The sequence below is a fragment of the Capra hircus genome, chromosome 10 (genome assembly GCF_001704415.2).
Source record: "Capra hircus breed San Clemente chromosome 10, ASM170441v1, whole genome shotgun sequence".
NCBI lineage: Eukaryota > Metazoa > Chordata > Mammalia > Artiodactyla > Bovidae > Capra > Capra hircus.
Window position 1 is genome coordinate 44,615,596 of NC_030817.1, and position 19,253 is coordinate 44,634,848.

The 19,253-nt window shown below is 39.5% G+C and overlaps 1 protein-coding gene across 2 annotated transcripts in view; it reads left to right on the forward strand.

The window, feature by feature from the left end:
- TMOD2 (tropomodulin 2) overlaps positions 1-14,320 on the forward strand; it is a 63,683-nt gene extending 49,363 nt beyond the window's left edge. For both annotated transcript variants that reach the window (XM_018054201.1, XM_018054202.1), the window contains exons 9-10: positions 4,041-4,185; positions 6,430-14,320. In XM_018054201.1, coding sequence (XP_017909690.1) covers positions 4,041-4,185; positions 6,430-6,464 — 180 coding nt within the window. In that variant the 3' untranslated portion in view covers positions 6,465-14,320. The remainder of the gene's footprint in view (positions 1-4,040; positions 4,186-6,429) is intronic.

Below are 19,253 nucleotides of genomic sequence, written 5' to 3' on the forward strand. Positions count from 1 at the left end.
GCGAGCACAGCTGCTGAGGCCATGTGCCAGAGCTGCTGAAGCCTGCACACTCTAGAGACACTCTAGAGTGCTCCACAATGAGAAGCCTGTGCACCACAATAGAGAATAGCCCCTCTCTACTCACCACAACTAGAGAAAAGCCCACATCAACCAAGACCCAGCACAGCCAGAATAAATAAATACATAAAAGGTTTTTTAAAAAATGCATGTGACGAAGACCCTGAAATACAATGTCCAAACTTGCACTGAAGCATCAACCTCCTCCTCCTCCTTAGTCAGCTCGGAAGGGATTTGTGTCCTTTTTCAACTTTCATTCCCTAATTTGCTTCTGAAATGGCTTCTCTTCACTTGTGACAAGAGGATTAAGTTCTAGAGCAACTGGAAAAATTATTTGCTTTATTCCCAGAAGGAGGAAATTCAGAGTCAAAACCTGTCTTCCATCCGGATTTTGTTGTTGACTCATAGACTGTTAGAAGCAGACCTCAGTTTCCTTATCTATATAATGAAGGGTCTGAAATAAAATCATCTCTAAGATAGTGTCTCAGGCAGGAGCAGCAGCTGAGACCAATTTAGCACCATTGCAGCAGGCAGCTGCACCAAAGCTAAGGCCTGCAGAGAATCCTGCACTGGGCTGGCTGCCGTGGCTAGGCTCCAGGTAAACAAGCTGTGATTGAATCAGGTGCCCCTGTGAGAAGAACAATCAGTGATGTGTATTAGTGAAACAGATGGGTAACTGCTGAATAAATCTGCGTAGCACAAAGTGGTAACTTCAAAAAAGATGATCTGAAGAACCATATGCTTAAATTTTGTTTCTTTTCCTTTGTATTTAGTGACTTAAAAAAAGAGAAATATATCCAAATTATAAGAAGTTTTGGTGCCCATTTATTGTCCTAGGTTTGTATAACACAAAACATCTCAAAAAAGATAAAAAAAAAAAAAACTCAGGCTAAGAAAGATGCTCTATGCTGTATTACTTCCTCACCTTCTTTTATATGCCCTTTTCCCAATATAATTGTCTTGAGATCTTATGTCCTTTATATCCACCATCACATACCCAACCTGTGTGTTACCCAAATCTAGGTCTCCAGATGCCTAAGCTTTGTGAAAGGAAATAGAGGGACTTTATGTCACCCTCCTTGGTCAGCTACCTCCACCCTTAGCACCTGTGGCACACCCCGGGGACGTAAGTTGTAACTACAGCAGCCCTGACCTTAGCTCAGGTCTCAACTCCTGGTCCAGTCCTGCTTTTCCAAAGTGTGGGTTTCCCTGGTGGCTCAGATGGTAAATAATCCACCTGTGTAATGTGGGAGACCTGGGTCTTCGATCCCTGGGTTGGGAAGATCCCTGGAGGAGGGCATGGCAACCAGCTCCAGTATTCTTGCCCAGAGAATCCCATGGACAGAGGAGCCTGGCGGTCATGGGGTCGTGTCATGAGCTAAAGTTGCTCATGAAGCGTTGAGGTCAGTATCTCTAACATTTTTGCTGCCTCTCCCTCCCATAACCTTACATTGCTGAGCACACTAATCTCTATGCTGTGGATATCCAGAATTGTTATTGTCTGACTGGAAATATCACATTTTGTTCTTTTCTTGAGGAAAAACTCGTTTGACAGGTTGCTGGATGAAAAGAAAGAAGAGGAGCAGAGTTAAGCCTTAGAACTTGACTAGGACATAAAAATTCCTTCATTAGCTTTTCTTCCTCATGTACTCAGTACTTAAATTTTCCAAACTTAAAAGGTATATGTATTAAAATATATGTTTCAATATATGTATTATATTTAAAAGGTATTATAATAATATATAATTTAATGTATTTAACTGATGTGTAATTTAATATATTTAATCAAAATTACATGAGTCAGGCACAAACATAGACTTGGCAGAACTATAGGGTCCAGAAACACAGCCTAGTACACCTGAGAATTTTGCAGCAAGATAGCATTTTAACTCAGTAGGGGAACAAATGAAGTAAAAGATGGTGGGACTACTCACTAGCACTTTAAAAAAATTTCATTGGCGTATTGTTGATTTACAACATGACTCTCCAGCATTTTGGAACAAAATGACATTGGGGGTATATCTTAATTTTTCTGCTAAAATTCATTCCAGGTAAAATGAAGATTTAAATATTAAAATATATGAAATCATAAAACAAATGAAAGAAACCAGAAGTGGAGAGGTTTCCTCAGCATGACATAGAATCTAAGAGACACAAATTTGACCATATGAAAATGAAAAATGGTCCTGTATAGTAATCAAAAGGAAAGTCAAAAGACAAACTGAGCAAAATTTTTTCATCATTTTTGACAAAAAGCTAATTTCCTAATGTATAAATTTTAAAAACAGGAACCACAAGCTGGTAGAAAAGTATACAAATGACAGGTTGGTAGTTTCCAAAGAAATACAAATGCATAAGAAAATTAATTGTTCTTAGTCATAATTTGAGAAGTATAAGTTAAAGCAATTAAATATAAGTGAAATACATTTTTACCCCTTGGATTGAAAAAGATGAAAAAGATTCGTAATATCCCATGTTGGCTAGAGTAGGGAAAACTAACTTTCTGACCCGATCAGCAGGAGTACAAATTGTCATTACCTTTGAGGGTAATCCAATCATTTATCAAAATCTGGAAAACCTTCCTCTTGGAGCCAACTATCATGTACCCTACAGGCACACTGGCAGAAATGCCCCAGGACATATTGGTACTTTGTGTGCAAGGGAGGTTCATCACAGCCTTGTTTGGAACTGTAGGAATGGAAAGCAGTGTAACAGTCAGTAGGATGTAGCTAAATCAAATATGATCACTTACTACAATGGAATGCTATGCAGTTGTTCACAAGGATGAGGGAAACATATTTACCTACATGAAATGATGTTCTTAATGTTAAATGAAAAATAAAAAACCCCTAGAATAATATGCTGAAAGTGAAAGTCGCTCAGTTGAGTCTGACTCTTTGTGGGTCACCTGCCAGGTTCCTCTGTCCATGGAATTCTCTAGGCCAGAATACTGGAGTGGGTAGCCATTCAGCCATTCCTTTCTCCAGGGGATCTTCTCAACCCAGGGACTGAACCCAGGTCTCCCACATTGAAGGCGGATTCTTTACCGTCTGAGCCACCAGGGAAACCCAGAATAATATTCTAGTGTAATCTGTTTATGTGAAGAAAATATAGACATTACATGTGATTACATGGACATGAATGCACAGGAAATGTTTCAAAGACTGCATGCCAAACTGACTTTCTTCATGGGAAATGGGAGTCTGGAGGAAGGGAGCTTTTTATTTTATATACTTTTTTGTCTTGTCTTTGTAGTTTTTAAAATTAATGATAAAGTATGGAAAAAATGTACTATGTTCCTTAAATTTATCTGTGTATTCCTATATTTACATGCCCCTATTTTTAACCCTATTTTTAAAATTACTATTCTATTTCTCAAAAAAGCAAAAAAAGCAAAAATACTCTTTCCACCACTTAAAAAAACAGAGTTTTCTGTAGCTCAATAACCCATTTAGTATTTGATAATTCACGTGGCCATGGTTCAAACCACACTAATAAAACCTCTTGAGGATCTTCCAGTGAGACTCTGTTCTGAGAGAATGGCCGCCCATCTAGTTGATGATCTTCAGATATCTTTGGATAGAGATCCCAGAATAGAAGATTTTGTAACTGGATTGATTGCTATAAGACTGTGTCACTATAAAAAAAAAATCCTTTGTTTAAACAACAGATACTGGGGTAAAGTGGAAACACCACGTGTTAGTTTTGCTTTAATTTTATATCTGGAATTGTCATTTCCTTCGTAAATAATTTGCCTAGTCTTTTCAATTTAACATGCCAGCGGATTCAGCTGCCTCTTGGATTTTCCTTTTAAACAAGGAACAGGTGTATGAGAGAAAGTATCTCAAGTGACTGTTTCAAATTGAGACTTTTGCCTTTTTGTCCAACAAATAGCTATACATCTTTCCGTGCATCGTTAATGTGAGTAACTATTCCCTCTTCTTTCTTGACCATCCTCTGTTTGTGTCCACATCTGCAATCAGAGACAGCAGTTGGGAACAGCCGTGGAGATGGAAATTGCCCAGATGCTGGAGGAGAATTCCAGGATCCTCAAGTTTGGATATCAGTTTACCAAGCAAGGACCACGAACAAGAGTGGCAGCTGCCATCACAAAGAATAATGACCTGGGTAATGCAGGCGTAATATGTGCTGTTAGTAATTACAAGAGCAGGATGGCCATTCATTTCTGCACTTCAGATATAACATCTCACAGATACCCATTCCACTGGCCTTTGGTGTCAGCCCTTCATCAAAAGTATATTACTACATGGTCATAGGACTTCACATTATCTCTACAGTGTTTACATTTTATCATGGCATTCTTTCAAGAGAAATTTTTTTTCCCAAGCAGCCTTTGATTTTTGCTTGGTTTCCTTTGTGTATTTATTTCTCCTTTACTTACTTCTTATGCGTAATCACCCTCTGTTGTTAATCTACACCGGAAAGTGGACACAGTGACATGGAAATTCCCAGTTCACTTATGTTTGACTCCTAACTTTGTTTTTGTACTTGGGTTTAAGTATGGTTATGTCTGATACCTTGGTGATTTACATGTGAAATGACCTAATAGAGCTATGTTTTTTAATGGTTAAACTCAAAAGTCGCTTTTTCAGTTAGTCCCTCTTTCATCTTTCCTGCTACCCAACTCTTTTGTGACTTATGTTAGAAAGAGGTGGGGAATGTCCTGGTCAACCACAGTGAAAAGAATGACACCGATTGGGAAGGCTTGATCTGGGGACATCCTAGCCACCTGAAACAGTGTGGAAAAAGACCATCCAGGTACCAGCAGTCCACTTGGCAATTAGCCTGCCAATAACAGGCCTCAGTCCTCAATAGAGGTACGGGGACAGAATGCCAGGCCTTAGAGAAACTGGACAAGGTGTCCCACCAAGTACATTGCTGACCTTGGGGAGGGTTCAGATGGTAGACAAAATGGAAGCCAAGGGTTAGAACTGTAAGAAGGCAGGTGAACGTTAGTGTGCAGTTCCCTGCCCACACGTGCTTACCCACAACCCTGAAGCCCAGCCAAGGTGCACTGAATGGCACCCAGAGAGTGGCTGGGCATATGGCAGTGCTTGCCTTCAAGGTGCAAGGGTGAGGCGCCGTGGGCAGCAAACGGGATGATTAGCGCAGCAGTCAGAAGATACCTGGGAAAACACGTAGGTCCTCATCTGAACAACGAGAAACAGGCAAAACTGGAGGTTTAGAGTAAATGGAGAGGTGATCCTGAGCCCAAGAGCAGCAGTCATGGGAATAGCTTTTGTCAGATTTTCTGCATCTGAGGCAGGGGCAGTCTGGGTTATGTAAAGTGAGGAGATGAGATAGGGCACAGGCCAGGGCACTTTTTTTTTTTTTCCAAATCCAGAAAGATTAGAGCAGTCCTCTTCCTGTCCACCAGAGGAGCCTGTAGGTAGGGTTGTGAAAGGGGGGAAAAGAAGGTTGTAGAAGCTGGGAAAGGCAGTCAAGCTAGCTTCTTTGTTACCAAGTACCAGATTACAGGGGGCTTCCCAGGTGGCTCAGTGGGTCAAGAATCTGCCTATGACACAGGAGATGTGGGTTCAATCCCTGGATTGAAAAGATCCCCTGTAGGAAGGCATGGCAATCCAATCCAATATTCTTGCCTGGAGAAACCCATGGACAGAGGAAACTGGAGGAACCTGGTGGGCTACAGTCCATAGAGTCGCAAAGAGGCTGAAGCGACTTGAGCACTCACGCACTCACACCGGATTAAATGAACCTTAATCTCTGAGTTTGCTAGACACCTGAATAACACCTTCCTTGTTGTTGTTGTTTTGCTCAGTTGTGTCTGACTCTTTGCGACCCCATGGACTGTCCATGGAATTCTCCAGGGAAGAATATTGGAGTGGGTAGCCATCCCCTTCTTCAGCACACCTTCCTTGGAGGTTGCTATTTTGAAGTTTCCATTTAAAACAGGTTTAGAAACTTTAAACTTCTGTTTGCAGCTCCTCCTGGTCTTCAACTCAAAACTGTAAATGTAACATCCTAGGGAAATAGTTTTAGCTAGTTGGTGACTGAGTTACACAGAAGCTGAGAAGATTTGCTGTGGATAAACATGAGAGGTTCACTGTCTCGTGGGTTTCTTTCAGACTTCTACTCGGTTGAAATTGGAAAGCTCTAAGATTCACATTCCTAACTATCAGACATAGCTTTATTTAAATGTAAATTCCACAGAGCACTGGGCTATTCTATCATTTCCACGTGTTGCCATGGATAATTATTGAAATGTTTGATAAATGTCCTCAAGCGTGTGGGATTGCTATTCTATGTGATTATTGTTGTTTGTCTGAAATTTAAGGAATATTCCCTCTCCTTCATTTTGTCTTTTCAAACCTTTTTCTCTTTCTCATCTAGTTCGTAAAAAGCGAGTTGAAGGAGACCGAAGGTAAACTTCCACAAAAAGAGGCGAAGTTTCCCCACGGCAGCAATTTAAAAACAGAAGCTCTTTTCCTTCTTCACTGGGACCATTTTATCAAAGGTTGTTCATTTCCATTAACCAAGCAACTAATAATTTAACTGTTATTCTTTTTTAGCGCTACATATTTGTCTTGGATTTTTTTTAACGTATGCAACTGCTTTATTTGTCCCTGGACACCTCTGGTGACTTGCACCAATGGATTTATGCAGATCTTAGTCGGTGACAGCAATCAAAAATGACTTAACCATTTTCATATTGGGTTATCTTGCTTTCTTATGTAAACTTTTTTTTTTAACCATTGAAAGGAACTTAATATATAAATGTGTTTGTAACTGTGATTAAGATAGAGGCCTATCTCTGTTTACATGCATAGCTTTGAGTTAGGCTAAATACATCAGAAGTGTTCTGCTGACCACATAAGAAGTTAGTATTGCCAATCTTTCACTGAGTGAGAAAATGTGACCAGCTTAGCACAAGTTCTCCCTTAGTTCCAGAAAAGTCACTAAATGCAAATGCGCTGCTGGTTGAAGATCAGTGGTGTCATCCTCATAAAAAGAAGACAGCATTATGATACATAAACACAGCTTTAGCAAATAAGTGTGAAATATTTATTCACCCACAAATATAGCTTTAAGCCAGACTCATGCGTAGCAAAATGAATTAGCTACTTTTACTGATTATTTCACATACATCTGATCTTTAACATCACTCTATGGATAACATTTTACAAAACTGTTTTAAAGTTTTCCAGCCATGATGGGAAATTTTTAAATTTTAGTAAGAGGAAAGCTTTTCATATAGTACATTCCTAAATAAAACAGTAATAGTTGCACTTCAAGGTTATCTGTTACAGGATTACATTATTTTGGCAGATTTTAGGTTATCTGTAATCAGGATTACATTATTTTGGCAGATTTTAGAAGCATTTATTGCTTTGTCTTTAGGGCAACAAGATCACAGGATGAGATATGAACGTTCAAGATAACTGTGTAGATTTTGTCCACATGGCATGATCCATCCAGACATTTGCAAACATCAGGGAAAAATATGAATTATTATTTATCCAGAGTTTGTCATCTCAAGGACAAAGCCTATGAAAGTACAACTAAGATGACTGCCTGATAGATGCTTGAATCTTTTCATCCAGCAGCCAACAGTGTCATGTTAAGCTAAGGACATTTGTGACTGCAGCCTCTGGCACCAGCTCTTTGATAACTGTCAGTGCCTAAGGCTAGAATTAATGGCCCTCTGACATTGCCTTAGGCTCCTCTCCCTCCTCTTCCCCCTTCTTGCATTCCAGTTCATTCTCTTTCTTCTCTGTAATTCTGAGCCTTGTAAAGGTGATGTCCTTTGTTGATGACACCTGGAGCTAAAGGAGTTGCTGACTCAGGCAGATAAATTCACTAAGTAATAGAGTGTTCCTGAGTTGCTTGATAGCAATAAAACAAATAAATGGGAAAGTATTTCATACATTATTCTAGTTAGTTTATAAAACACACAGAAACTGGAGAGAAAGTCCTTTCATTAGCCACAAAAGTGTGTTGGGTTTTCTGTAATATCTTTTCGACCAACTTTTTTGACCTTTGAACGAACTTTTTGACCAACCCAATAAAATTAGATATTTACTTGTAAGTGCCCACATCTCTAGCTCTAAAATCTTTAGAAAAAAGAAAAAGAAAAAGAAAGAAGAAAACAAAATAAAATCCTTTAAGATCTAAGAATATTTTATTATACTTTTTGAGGGAATAATGAGCAGAGCATATTGAATTTTGGAAATCACAAAGATTCTTTAGTTTTCTGCTAGATTTCCCTATCTATTAAAAAAAAAAAAGTAGTAACTACTATTTGATTTTTTTCTTTCCCTTTTACTCATTTAGGTGTGGTATGTTGGAGCCAACTCATACAGGTTTCACCATTATTAAATTATCAAGAATCTTGCAAACTGGTTGCTAAGCACAACCATTATTAAAAATTAACGGCATGTACTTATGATTAAATAATTATATCAAAAAAACAAAAGTAACACTCAAAAATACATTTTACTGTTTTCGTACTCTTGAGATTATTTGCACCTATTGTGTTTTTGGCAGAAATGCTATATCGTGGTATGGTATTATACATCTCTCCCCAACTTGCTAGTTCTTCCCAACTAAGAAGTTCTGTACTTCTTGTTGGTAGTTAGAAATTGATCATGGCATGGAAATTGATAAATGTTGTAAATCAAGACTTTCCCCTATCTCACCTATCACCAGGTTGCTGGTTCATGCCTCTACCATCAGCATAGCACTGGGTGAAATGTATACAGTTTTTCTTCTTCTTTTTTTTTGTATACATGTTTTGGTTACCATGTTGCCAAAGGGAAGAACACTTCTGTTTCTTAGTTGTCTTTCTCCTTTCCCTTCAGATTTGTTGCAAATATATTCAAGTGCAGAGACCCTGACATGCCCCACTAAGTAAGGCTTTTTCCTTTCTGGTCTCATTTACTCTCTTTCTTGCCTTCTCCCCTAAGAAATCTTGGATCCTACACAGAGTATTTCCTGCAGCCCCAAGATACTGTGGACCTGGGGCTAAAGCAGTTCTTGGCAAACCCTGGCAGGAAGAAGGAAAAAGGTCAGGACTTGATAGTAACTGTGCTGCAGTTGTTGATAGTATTAAAGCAAAATAATGGGATATTGTCAAATTTTAGCACTGTTTTTAGCTTATAAAATAGTTAGGTCAAATGTATATAGAATCTATTAAATCAAATATTATTAATCAACTTATCATTACCTGTGTTTTTGAAGTAGCTTTAAAGGTGGCATTTCCATGAGTATTCACGTAACTATTAGAAGATAAACTTAAATTTAGAGGGCCTATATATCATTTAATTAACCTAGGACTTCATTTCCCCATCTCTGCAGTGTTTGTAGGTAGAAGTTCCTTCATGATCCTGAGCATGGTTAATCCCTTACTATCCATCATGGTGGAGCATAATGTATATACAATATCTTTATACATATGCATTTTGTCAAATATTATGTCAAGATATTTGGCAGCATCTGGACAATTGATTGAAGGGAGATCATCTTTCCCCAGACCACCTCCTTTCCCCTGTTAGACTTGTACAGGCCCACCCTAAGTGTAAAATCATTCACCTGGACTTACAGGCTCCTGTCACCAACATCCATCCCAGCATATGTGGAAGGTAACTTTTAGGAGATATTCTGGAAGTCTAGAGAGATCATGTCATTAGTCCAGCACATCTCCCCATCCGCCAGAAGTGTGTAGTGAAAGCTGCTTTATCCTCATCAGCGCAATTAAATTCCTGCCTTTCATCTTAGTAGGGCATAACGTAAATAAATGTCGTGTGAGTGTGTGTGTATTGCCAAATATCTACCTGGGTATTTGGCTGCATCTGGACCACTGATTGAAGGGAGATACTCTCTCCCCAGCCCCATTTCCCTTGTTCTTTTTAGAGCTGTTTTAGGCCCAGGTTGAATATGAAATCACTCCCTAGAAATTGCAGCTTAGGTCACCAACCACCAAATTTCACAGCACTATGGAAGATAACTCTTAGGGAAGCCTGGAAATCATTTCATTGTTCCAGCACCAAATCTCTCCATATGCCTAAAGTATATGAGTGAAAGTGCTTTCATCTCCATCAACATACTTAGGCCCCTTCCTTCCATTTGTGTAGGATATATTGTATATAAATATTTTGTACATTAAAGATTGCCAAATACTATAAAGGAGGTATTTGGCCAATGCTGGACTCCTGATTGAAGGGAGATGCTGTCTCCCAGTCTCTCTTCCATCCCCTCTCTCAAAGTTGATACGGGCCTAGGTTAGGTAGAGAATCGCTAACCTGAAGGGGCTCGTGCAACTCACCCATCTTAAAGCATGCATTTCATCTTACAATACAAGCCCATCTCCATTTAAAAACTCACAAAACATCCCAATGCCTATTCTCCTCAAAACAATTTCCGTAAGGGAAGCCTGGCACATCAAATCAAAAGAACGGCTGCTTCCCTTCCAGACAGAAATGTGGCCCCTGGCAGGGCACCAGCATTAAGGAAACCAGTGTGTTCTGAATAACTGCCATGAGAACATTTCAGTCAAACCTGAAACCGATTTAAGCATCAACATGCTTTAAGTGTAAGATAGCCCTTTAAAAGTTCCTAGAGTTTGAGGATATTTTCCTTTTTTGTGGTCATGATGTACTTAGCCCTCTTCTAGGCACTGTGAAGGAGACAGGAAGTGTGAGATTATTATAATTTGACCTGTGCTTCTGGGTTTTGGGGCAGAGTGCCCTTTTGGAAAGTAGATACCATTTTTTAGCTCAAGTATTGATTGCATATGCAAAAACTAGCAGGGAGCAGTGAGCTGTGAACACTGGGTTCTGTGCTGTGTTACCTATCCACAGGAGAACTGTTTCTGGAGTTGGGTTTGAAATCATGGTTCTGTAGCTTCCTTCTTCTCTTCCACTAATGAAGCAATGATAGCTATATTCATTGTAATGAACAGGGAACTAAGAAAAATTTTAGGTTTGCCTTCCAGTAACAGTAACAGTTTCCCCTTATTGCTCCTAATTTAGAACATCCCTGCCACTCACTGTGCCATCCTCAATACTCAAGGATGGAGACACATGCAAAGGAAAGGTGTGAGAATGCTTGGGAGCATCAGGCATGCCCTCTGGATGAAAATCACATGATCAGCCCCCTGGTAACAAGCTGGAGAGAGAAAAGTACCCAGAACTTCAAGGATGTAGTCACTGTTCTTGCTCCCAACTCTAGGCCAGATCAAATCTTATTTTGTGGTTCAGGAGTTTAGTAGTGTGGAGGGGCTAGGTGCTGTGGAGAAGGCAGATGCAAATCAATGTTTGTCATTTGCCTAAGGGTAGAAGCAAGCTCTGCTCCGCTTACCTCTTTCTCCTCTGCCCATAACAGCTATGATTAAACACTCAGAAGATGGATGAAGGAGGAGTGGCAAAGTTTGAATTTATAACCTGCCTGTGCTAGGAAGGTTGTACACATATCAGAGGTTATCCCAGTTCTGTGGTGCATCATTGACTTGGAGGAGGGTGAAGGAGACTAGACTTTTCTCTGACATCTTCCATGGTAGTCATTCTGAGCACATTGGCTCTGCTAGTTGGTATGGTGGAAGGGCACCATACCAACAGATTTGGAGACTGACTCCTAATCCCATCACCAACACTTAGCAGGTATATGATCATGGGCAATTCATTCAATTGCCTGACAATTATAGACTATATAGGGGGAAGAGCACTGGATTTGGAGTCAAGACACTTGGACACTTGGCTCCATACTTTCTTAGCTGGGAGACTATGGGGCAAGTCACTCAGTCTCTCAAACCTAAGGTTCTTCAGTTATACTATAAGGGGAATAATCTTCACTAACTACCTCACAGAGTTGTGGTGAGAATATAATCAGCTATTGGGATGAAAACACTATCCTGGAAAGGGCTATACAAAAGTGGGAGATCATTTTTTATTATCTATTCACTACTGTTTTCCACTGCCTCTTGAATCTGTTTTCTTTTCTTCTAAGCAACAATTACATCTTTCACGTGTTTTTGAATATGGGGAATTGAAGCATGAGTATGATGTCGGGGACTGGAGTTATTTTACTTTCAACATAGAAGTAGGAGTAGTGGTAGGTAGGTGCTGTGGGTGTTAGACATACCAGTGAAGTGTGTGGGGCGGGGTGGGGGGAGCATTTTCCTGGGCCATTTTGACAGCACCCTGGGATGTGGTCAGGACCCTTGCAGAGAGCCTAAGGCTGGACACAAGGGGGAAACAAACAGTAATTAAGAATTGAGGGGAGGGTCTGGAGCACCGCTGCTCTCCAGTCAGCTCTGTCACTACCCAGGGGGTGGGTTTGGCTAAGGCTTGAGGTGTGATTGGAGGCCTAGGAAAGAGGACTGTTGTTAGGGCCCCAGCAGCTGTGTAACAGGCTTGAGCCCTAATAGCAAAGGGGAGAAAGTATCACTTGTGAGGTCAGCTCTCCCAGGCATCAGCTGCTTTGTTATCACCAGCAACCTTAGCCCTGATCAGTATTATTTTCTGCTAAGATATTGAAACATAGCCTCAAGGGACTTTCATAAGCACTGGGAGGCAGGGACTGTCTCATGAATCTTTGCATCTTCAGTAGCATCTAGTAAGGTGCCTTGTACATAATAGGTGCTTAATAAATGTTGCTTGAATTGAAATGTCCTCCAGCCCGGTAAGAATCATGCTCCATTTGCCACCAAGTGATACTTTTGGAAAATAATACTGATTTCGATGTCAGCTCTGTGTGGATTCCCTAGTGGCTCAGGCAGTAAAGAACCTGCCTGCAAAGCAGGAGACCTGGGTTTGATCCCTGGGTCGGGAAGGTCCCCTGAGAAGGGAATGGCTGCCATTCCATTATTCTTGCCTGGAGAATTCCATGGACAGAGGAGCCTGGCGGGCTATAGTCCATGGGGTCACAAAGAGTGAGATAATTGAGCAACTAACACTCTCACTTTTTTTCACTATGTCTGACTTTGGTCAGGTCTTTCATCGAATCTTCATTTCCTTTCTAAAATGAGTGAGTGGATTAGATGCTGTCTAAGGTCCCTTCCAGCTCCCAAATGTTACAATCCTGTGATTCCAAATGTTTCCGTCACCTGTGAACGTGGGTGCTCTATGTGGCTCCTTCTCTCCTCCGTAGGCTTTGTTCAGAGGAAGGGGTCTGAACATTCCACAGAGCTATTTCTTCTTCAGTGGTTTTTACTGTCTTCAGAATAGTTCTAGAGGAGCAGCCTTTTCAAAAAGGACATTTTAAAATATATTTTCTCCTCAATAGTAGAGAAAGAAAGAAGGAAATGTAAAGAAACTGAGCGCAGTAAACATGGCATGTTTTTCATAGATTTTTATTTAAAGATGGAGAGAATCTGAGCACATAAAAGCCAATTGCACAGTACACTGTGCGACTGAGAGAAGCTTGTCCAGGATTAACACTTTCCCATGGATAATCTAAATGTGGATAGATAAGAACTGGCCATATGGTGAGATGGACAGAAGGTATACTTTTAAAGGACATTTTATTTTAGTACCAAATTTTGCCAGTGACAATCTTTAGTTAAGAAAGAAATTCTTCGGAACTAAAATTCTCATCTCTGCCACTTTGCTTTTTAAAAAACCCCATTATATTCATGGAATAATATTTATATTTTAATTAAAACTTTATCTTAATTCTGTTTCATCTATTTAAATAAAATAAGAGCATTTTTCATTGCATTAAAAAATGTAAAATACTTGCATGCCACCAGTGTGTAATATTTTCCCAGTTCAGATGCTTGTAATATGTGACTTTATGTGTCTCTGTATTATTTTGAAAAGAACAAAGGAAATAATACTTTGTAAGCTGTTTAAACTTATAATGGCAATATTTATTTGGCTAAGTGGTTATTGGAAAATGCACATAGTTTCGTTTTTCACTTTGAAACTTTCCAATCAAAGGTAGATATTGATTATATTCATTAGGGAATTGAAGACTAATTTGCCTTTTAAATGTGAAATTGAACAGTTTGTGGGAAATGTGTGAAAAAGCAAAATGTATGAAGCGTGAAGAACTTTTCCCATGATAATTAATAAGGATCCCCGGTGGCATAAATAGATGCAGTGTTTGACTGTTTGGAATTTGCCAGCCTGATCTGACGCTAAGGTAAATGTATACTGTTTTAATTAATCAATATCCGTCTGCTTTTAAAAGATAATAATGTATTCATTTGTGTCTGGAATGAAATTTCCAAGTGAAAATGTACAGAACACTAGGAATTAATAAACTTTTCTTTTTAAAAATGAAAGCAAGGACTGATTTAATCTGGATACTTTTAAGACATCTGATCTTTTTAAAATAAATGGTTGGCACTGTGTTCTCATATTAGAAAAGTACATTTGCTAGAAAGGACCTTAGAGTGTCCCTATTATGAAGAAGATAAGAAGTAGACAGACAACCAGAAGTAGCCAGAGGAGAAAAAAGACGCTATTATCAAAAGGAAAACACACACACACACACAACATTCAGCTAAACAGTTCACGTTTGTTCCAATAAATGGGAACAAGAACACAGGTAACTCAAAGAGGTTAAGTGTTTTACCTTGATTTTTTTATATAAACTTTGGAATTGCTTTCTTTGTAAAGTATGCTGGAATTCAAAACAGAGAACACTAAAAATAATAAAGTTACATTGTAAAGGCTTGTCCTGGAAAAACAGGAAAACCTATTCTTTCTGCTGCCCTGTTGAACTGTACTCAAACTCTTTGTCACTTGGACTGATGACGAAGCCCAAGAAGAAGCACGGAAGGCCTGTGTCGAGTTTTGGTATTTGCTGTCTCACACCTTTTCATGGTCAAGGAGGTATAGTAATTATTTGAAGAATTCTCTTTCAGTCTATGAGGCTGTAATGAATAGGCATTACAGGTGTGCACTTTGGGATCAGAATCTGACTTCTGTTAGTTGTGTGAGTTTCTGCAAATTACCCAGCCTCAGTTTCTTCACTTCTAATATAAGAATCACAACCCAGCTTCCCATTAGGGCTATCATGAGGATGCATGTGTAAACATTTAGAGCAGTCCCTGGCATATAGAAGACACTTAGATATTAGAAAAATTCTAATCTAAATAAGTATCCATGAATATTAACAACAGCAAAGTTCTCCATTTTATGCTGACAGTGTTAGGAATTTAAGAAGGACTGACTCTTACTGGTTTTTGTGTTTTCATCGTCCATCCCCTTTCTGTCAGATAGGCCGTCCCCCATCACTCCGTGAATGAAATATGAATAAGATAGAGCTGACTCTGGAGTTACTCCTGACCCACCCCCTCACTTAGCTTTTCGTGAATCCCCTGACGTTTCACCCTGCTTGCATTTGCCCTGCTTGCTGGGTGCTCTCCTTTGGATTTGGCAGTCTGGCCTCAGGAGTGACTCCTTGATTTTGGGTCAGTTGTATGTTATGCTTGATTTTGTTATGGACTACCTTCTCTTGGTTTGATCATACAACCTTTCTCTGGGGCTGTAGGAAGTGGTGCTCCACACCCTCTCTGCCCTGCTTCCAACTAACTTCTCAGTCCTACCAGTCAGGGAACACAATCAGATGCCCACAGCATCCTGCAAGTGTCCCACATATCTCAGGGCCTTCACAGGAACTAGGTGTATGTGTGCTTTAGTGAGACGGGCTGCACTTTGGGCCCAACCAACCTAAGAAATGAGATGCTGTAGGAGAATCAGTGCATGACTCAAAAGGTTTGGTGGTAGAGGTATAAGCTGGGCAGAGATGGGAGAGCTCCAAACTGTAGACTACTGAACTTACTGGTCCTGAGCAACAGTTTAGAAAAGTGTATTATCCGCTTTGGTGGTTTGTAAGCACTTGGAAGTGAAGCAGTGATCTCTAAGAGGCAGCATGCTGCTACTGCTGCTGCTAAGTCGCTTCAGTCGTGTCCGACTCTGTGCGACCCCATAGACAGCAGCCCACCAGGCTCCCCCGTCCCTGGGATTCTCCAGGCAAGAACACTGGAGTGGGTTGCCATTTCCTTCTCCAATGCATGAAAGTGAAAGTTAAAATGAAGTCGCTCAGTCGTGTCTGACTCTTTGTGACCCCATGGACTGCAGCCTACCAGGCTCCTCGGTCCATGGGATTTTCCAGGAAAGAGTTCTGGAGTGGGGTGCCATTGCCTTCTCCAAAGAGGCAGCATAGGTTCATGTAACATAAATGGTAGGAAATCATGAGAGTACCGTCCAAAGAACATACAGTGTTTAGATCTCATTGAGACATTTGAGAAAGTCTCACATTTAGATTGAATCTTTAGCTCATGGGCTCCAGGATAGACAAGGAATACTTTGACAGGTTCAAAACTATCTGGACAGGCCAAAGTCTATGCCTGCATCTAAACAGATAAAATTGAATAGAAACTACAGTTTTCTACTCTTAATCCAAAAACCAACTACAAAAGATAGAATGGAAAAATGTGACTTAATTACCATCTGTGTGGATAAAGACTTTAGTGTTGACTAAAATCTTAACTGTGAGCAAGAATTAGAATGTGCCTGCCTTAAGTGACTAGACAAGGAGTCCTGATAGTTGGCCAAGAATCTGCTATTTGTCCTGGGCTTTGGGCCTCAGCTTTTAGAATGCCTACTTCACTATTATTTCCGTCATCCTTGAACTTTGTCATGATTTGTGTTTATATGTTTCTAAGTGTTATTCTTATATCTAATCAGTCAACAGTATCACTGATAAGAACAAAGTATGTTATTTAGATTTGCTATTATTTTATGAATGTTCATTTTTAGATATAGGCAGGTATTCTAGATTTAATCTAGTGAAAAATCTCTGTTATTTGTTGCAGTTCTATTAATTGCAATATTGTTGCAATATTAAATTATATTGCTGATTGGCTAAGTAAAATCTGTAGTAATTCCTTTATTTTGTGTTAAACATCAATTAAAAAGAAATCAACTCAAAAATTATTAAGAACTTTCAAGCAGTTAAGTAGAGAAATAGGTTGACAGGTACTACAAATAAGGAGTGCATTAGCTAGATACCTTAGGAATAACAAGTATATCTTTTTTATTCAATAAATGTTTCTAAAACTTTAATGATACAAGGAAGGATAAGAAGAGATTATATCATAACTCTATTCTTTGTGGAAATCTTTGGTGTACCTAGAACATATAATTTAAAACAAGAATTTAACTCTTGCTTAGTTACATTTAGGACATGGCTCTTGTTCATCTACTCACCTCAGCTGAAATATGACTCTCTCCAGTGACTGTACGAGTCTTACAGCTCACAGAGCTTGGAAATTATTATTCCTATGCTATGTTAAGCTTTACTACTTAAGTACTAATACTTTAAATAATATTAAAACAGTAAGTTAGATTTTGGCATCAGTTTTTAGGTTTGTGTATCCTAGAAATTTATTTTTTGATAGTGACATTTGTGAGCAACTTTGGCTTTGGCTGAAAATTTGAATTAGCCCTTTGTCATCTGGCTGAAAGGTGGGTATATTTAGTGCACCTCCAGTGGAGGCACAATAGGGTATGAAAATGTGAGGAATGGCAAAATTAATTCCAGCTGATGGCATTAGGGGAAGTTTGAGTGAGAAACAGGCATTTGAGATGCACAATGAAACATGAGGAAGCTTCTAACAAGCAGACATGGGGGTGCTAAGGAAGGATATTTCAAGCTAAAGGCTTAAATCCTTCCTTTAAAATCATACACACCAGCTATGGTGTCTGTCTTCTCTGATTCTTACCTCCCACTGCTTTAACCAACTCCAGGCTCCCAGGAATGAAATCTTTACCTTTTTTGTTACAACTTGATGTCTTCAGCTTAAGTTTTCTCTGCTGGCCTATAAAATACATTAAAAAAATAAGTATATCAAGGAAACTATTTCCTAAAGAAAACTTTTGATAACAAGAAAATTGCTGCTGGCATTAATTTGCAAATGATGATTCAGTGCAACAGGCTTTATGAGTTACTCTGGCTGGAAATTTAAAGATAACACTAATTAGGCTTGTAATACATTAATTAAAGTTACTGTGTCACTTTATCAATCACTTTCACTCTCACTAAACCCTGAAAACAGGAAGTGTACTCTGTTCCTTACTCAAATATTTTACCTAACAGCCTCAGATTTGTTCTCTTCTGTATGTTAAACTTAATGAAAGTGAAAGTGAAAGTCAAGTCACTCAGTCATGTCTGACTCTTTGCAACCCTGTGGACTGTAGCCCACCAGGCTTCTCTGTCCATGGGATTCTCCAGGCAAGCATACTGGAGTGGGTTGCCATTTCCTTCTCCAGGGGATCTTCCCAACCCAGGGATCAAACCCAGGTCTCCCGCATTAGAGGCAAATGCTTTTACCTCTGAGTCACCAGGGAAGTCCCAAACTTCAAGTAATTACTTGAAGTGGGGCTAAATGCATGGGGGAGTGGTGCCATACCACTTCTATTTCAGAGGCTTGCCTTTCATGGACTAGTCACTGCAGTAGTCAGCTTTGCTAGGTCAGTCTATAGTAACAAACAAACCTAACTCTCGTTTACTTCCTGCTCACATTACATGTCAACACTTGCTTTTGGCCAAACCTCTGATTCCATGTAACCTGTTCTAAAACCCAGGCAGAAGGACAAGACTTGATCTGAGACATGCCATCCTCCTGGTAGAAGGAAAGAGTAAGCAAACGGGTGGAAAGAGTAAGCACATGGGTGGAAATGGCATTCTTAGAGCCTCCACCCAAAGATGTCTTATTGTCACTTCCACTCATTTTACTGGCCAAAGAAAATTCATGTTTATAAGTTTTGCGATGATGATATGAAAACATTCGTGTGAAGAAAGAAGGAAAAGAAACCTGAAAATATATACAGGGAGGCACTCCAAATCATGTAACAGTGGGTAAAGCAGTCCTTACAGGAGAGCAAATAATTGGGAACAATATTGAAATCTGCCATTTAGTTAGATTATTTAGTCAGATTAACTTTTTAGTTAGATTACCCTTTCCACTTAATTATGTAAATATAATTTTCAAGTTTTGCCTTTTTTTTTTTTTCTCTTCCACAATTGTGCTTTTCGAACGGTAAGCTAATAATGGCAACTCACAAAGTGTAGTCCTTTAAAAAGAAAGCTCTGTCTCCATTTCAGGATGAGTTTCACTGGATCTTGCCTGTGGAGCCAAATGCTCTCACAGCTGGTGTTTATGGCTGCATCAGAACCTTGACTGGTCTTTACCATGAACCCTGTGG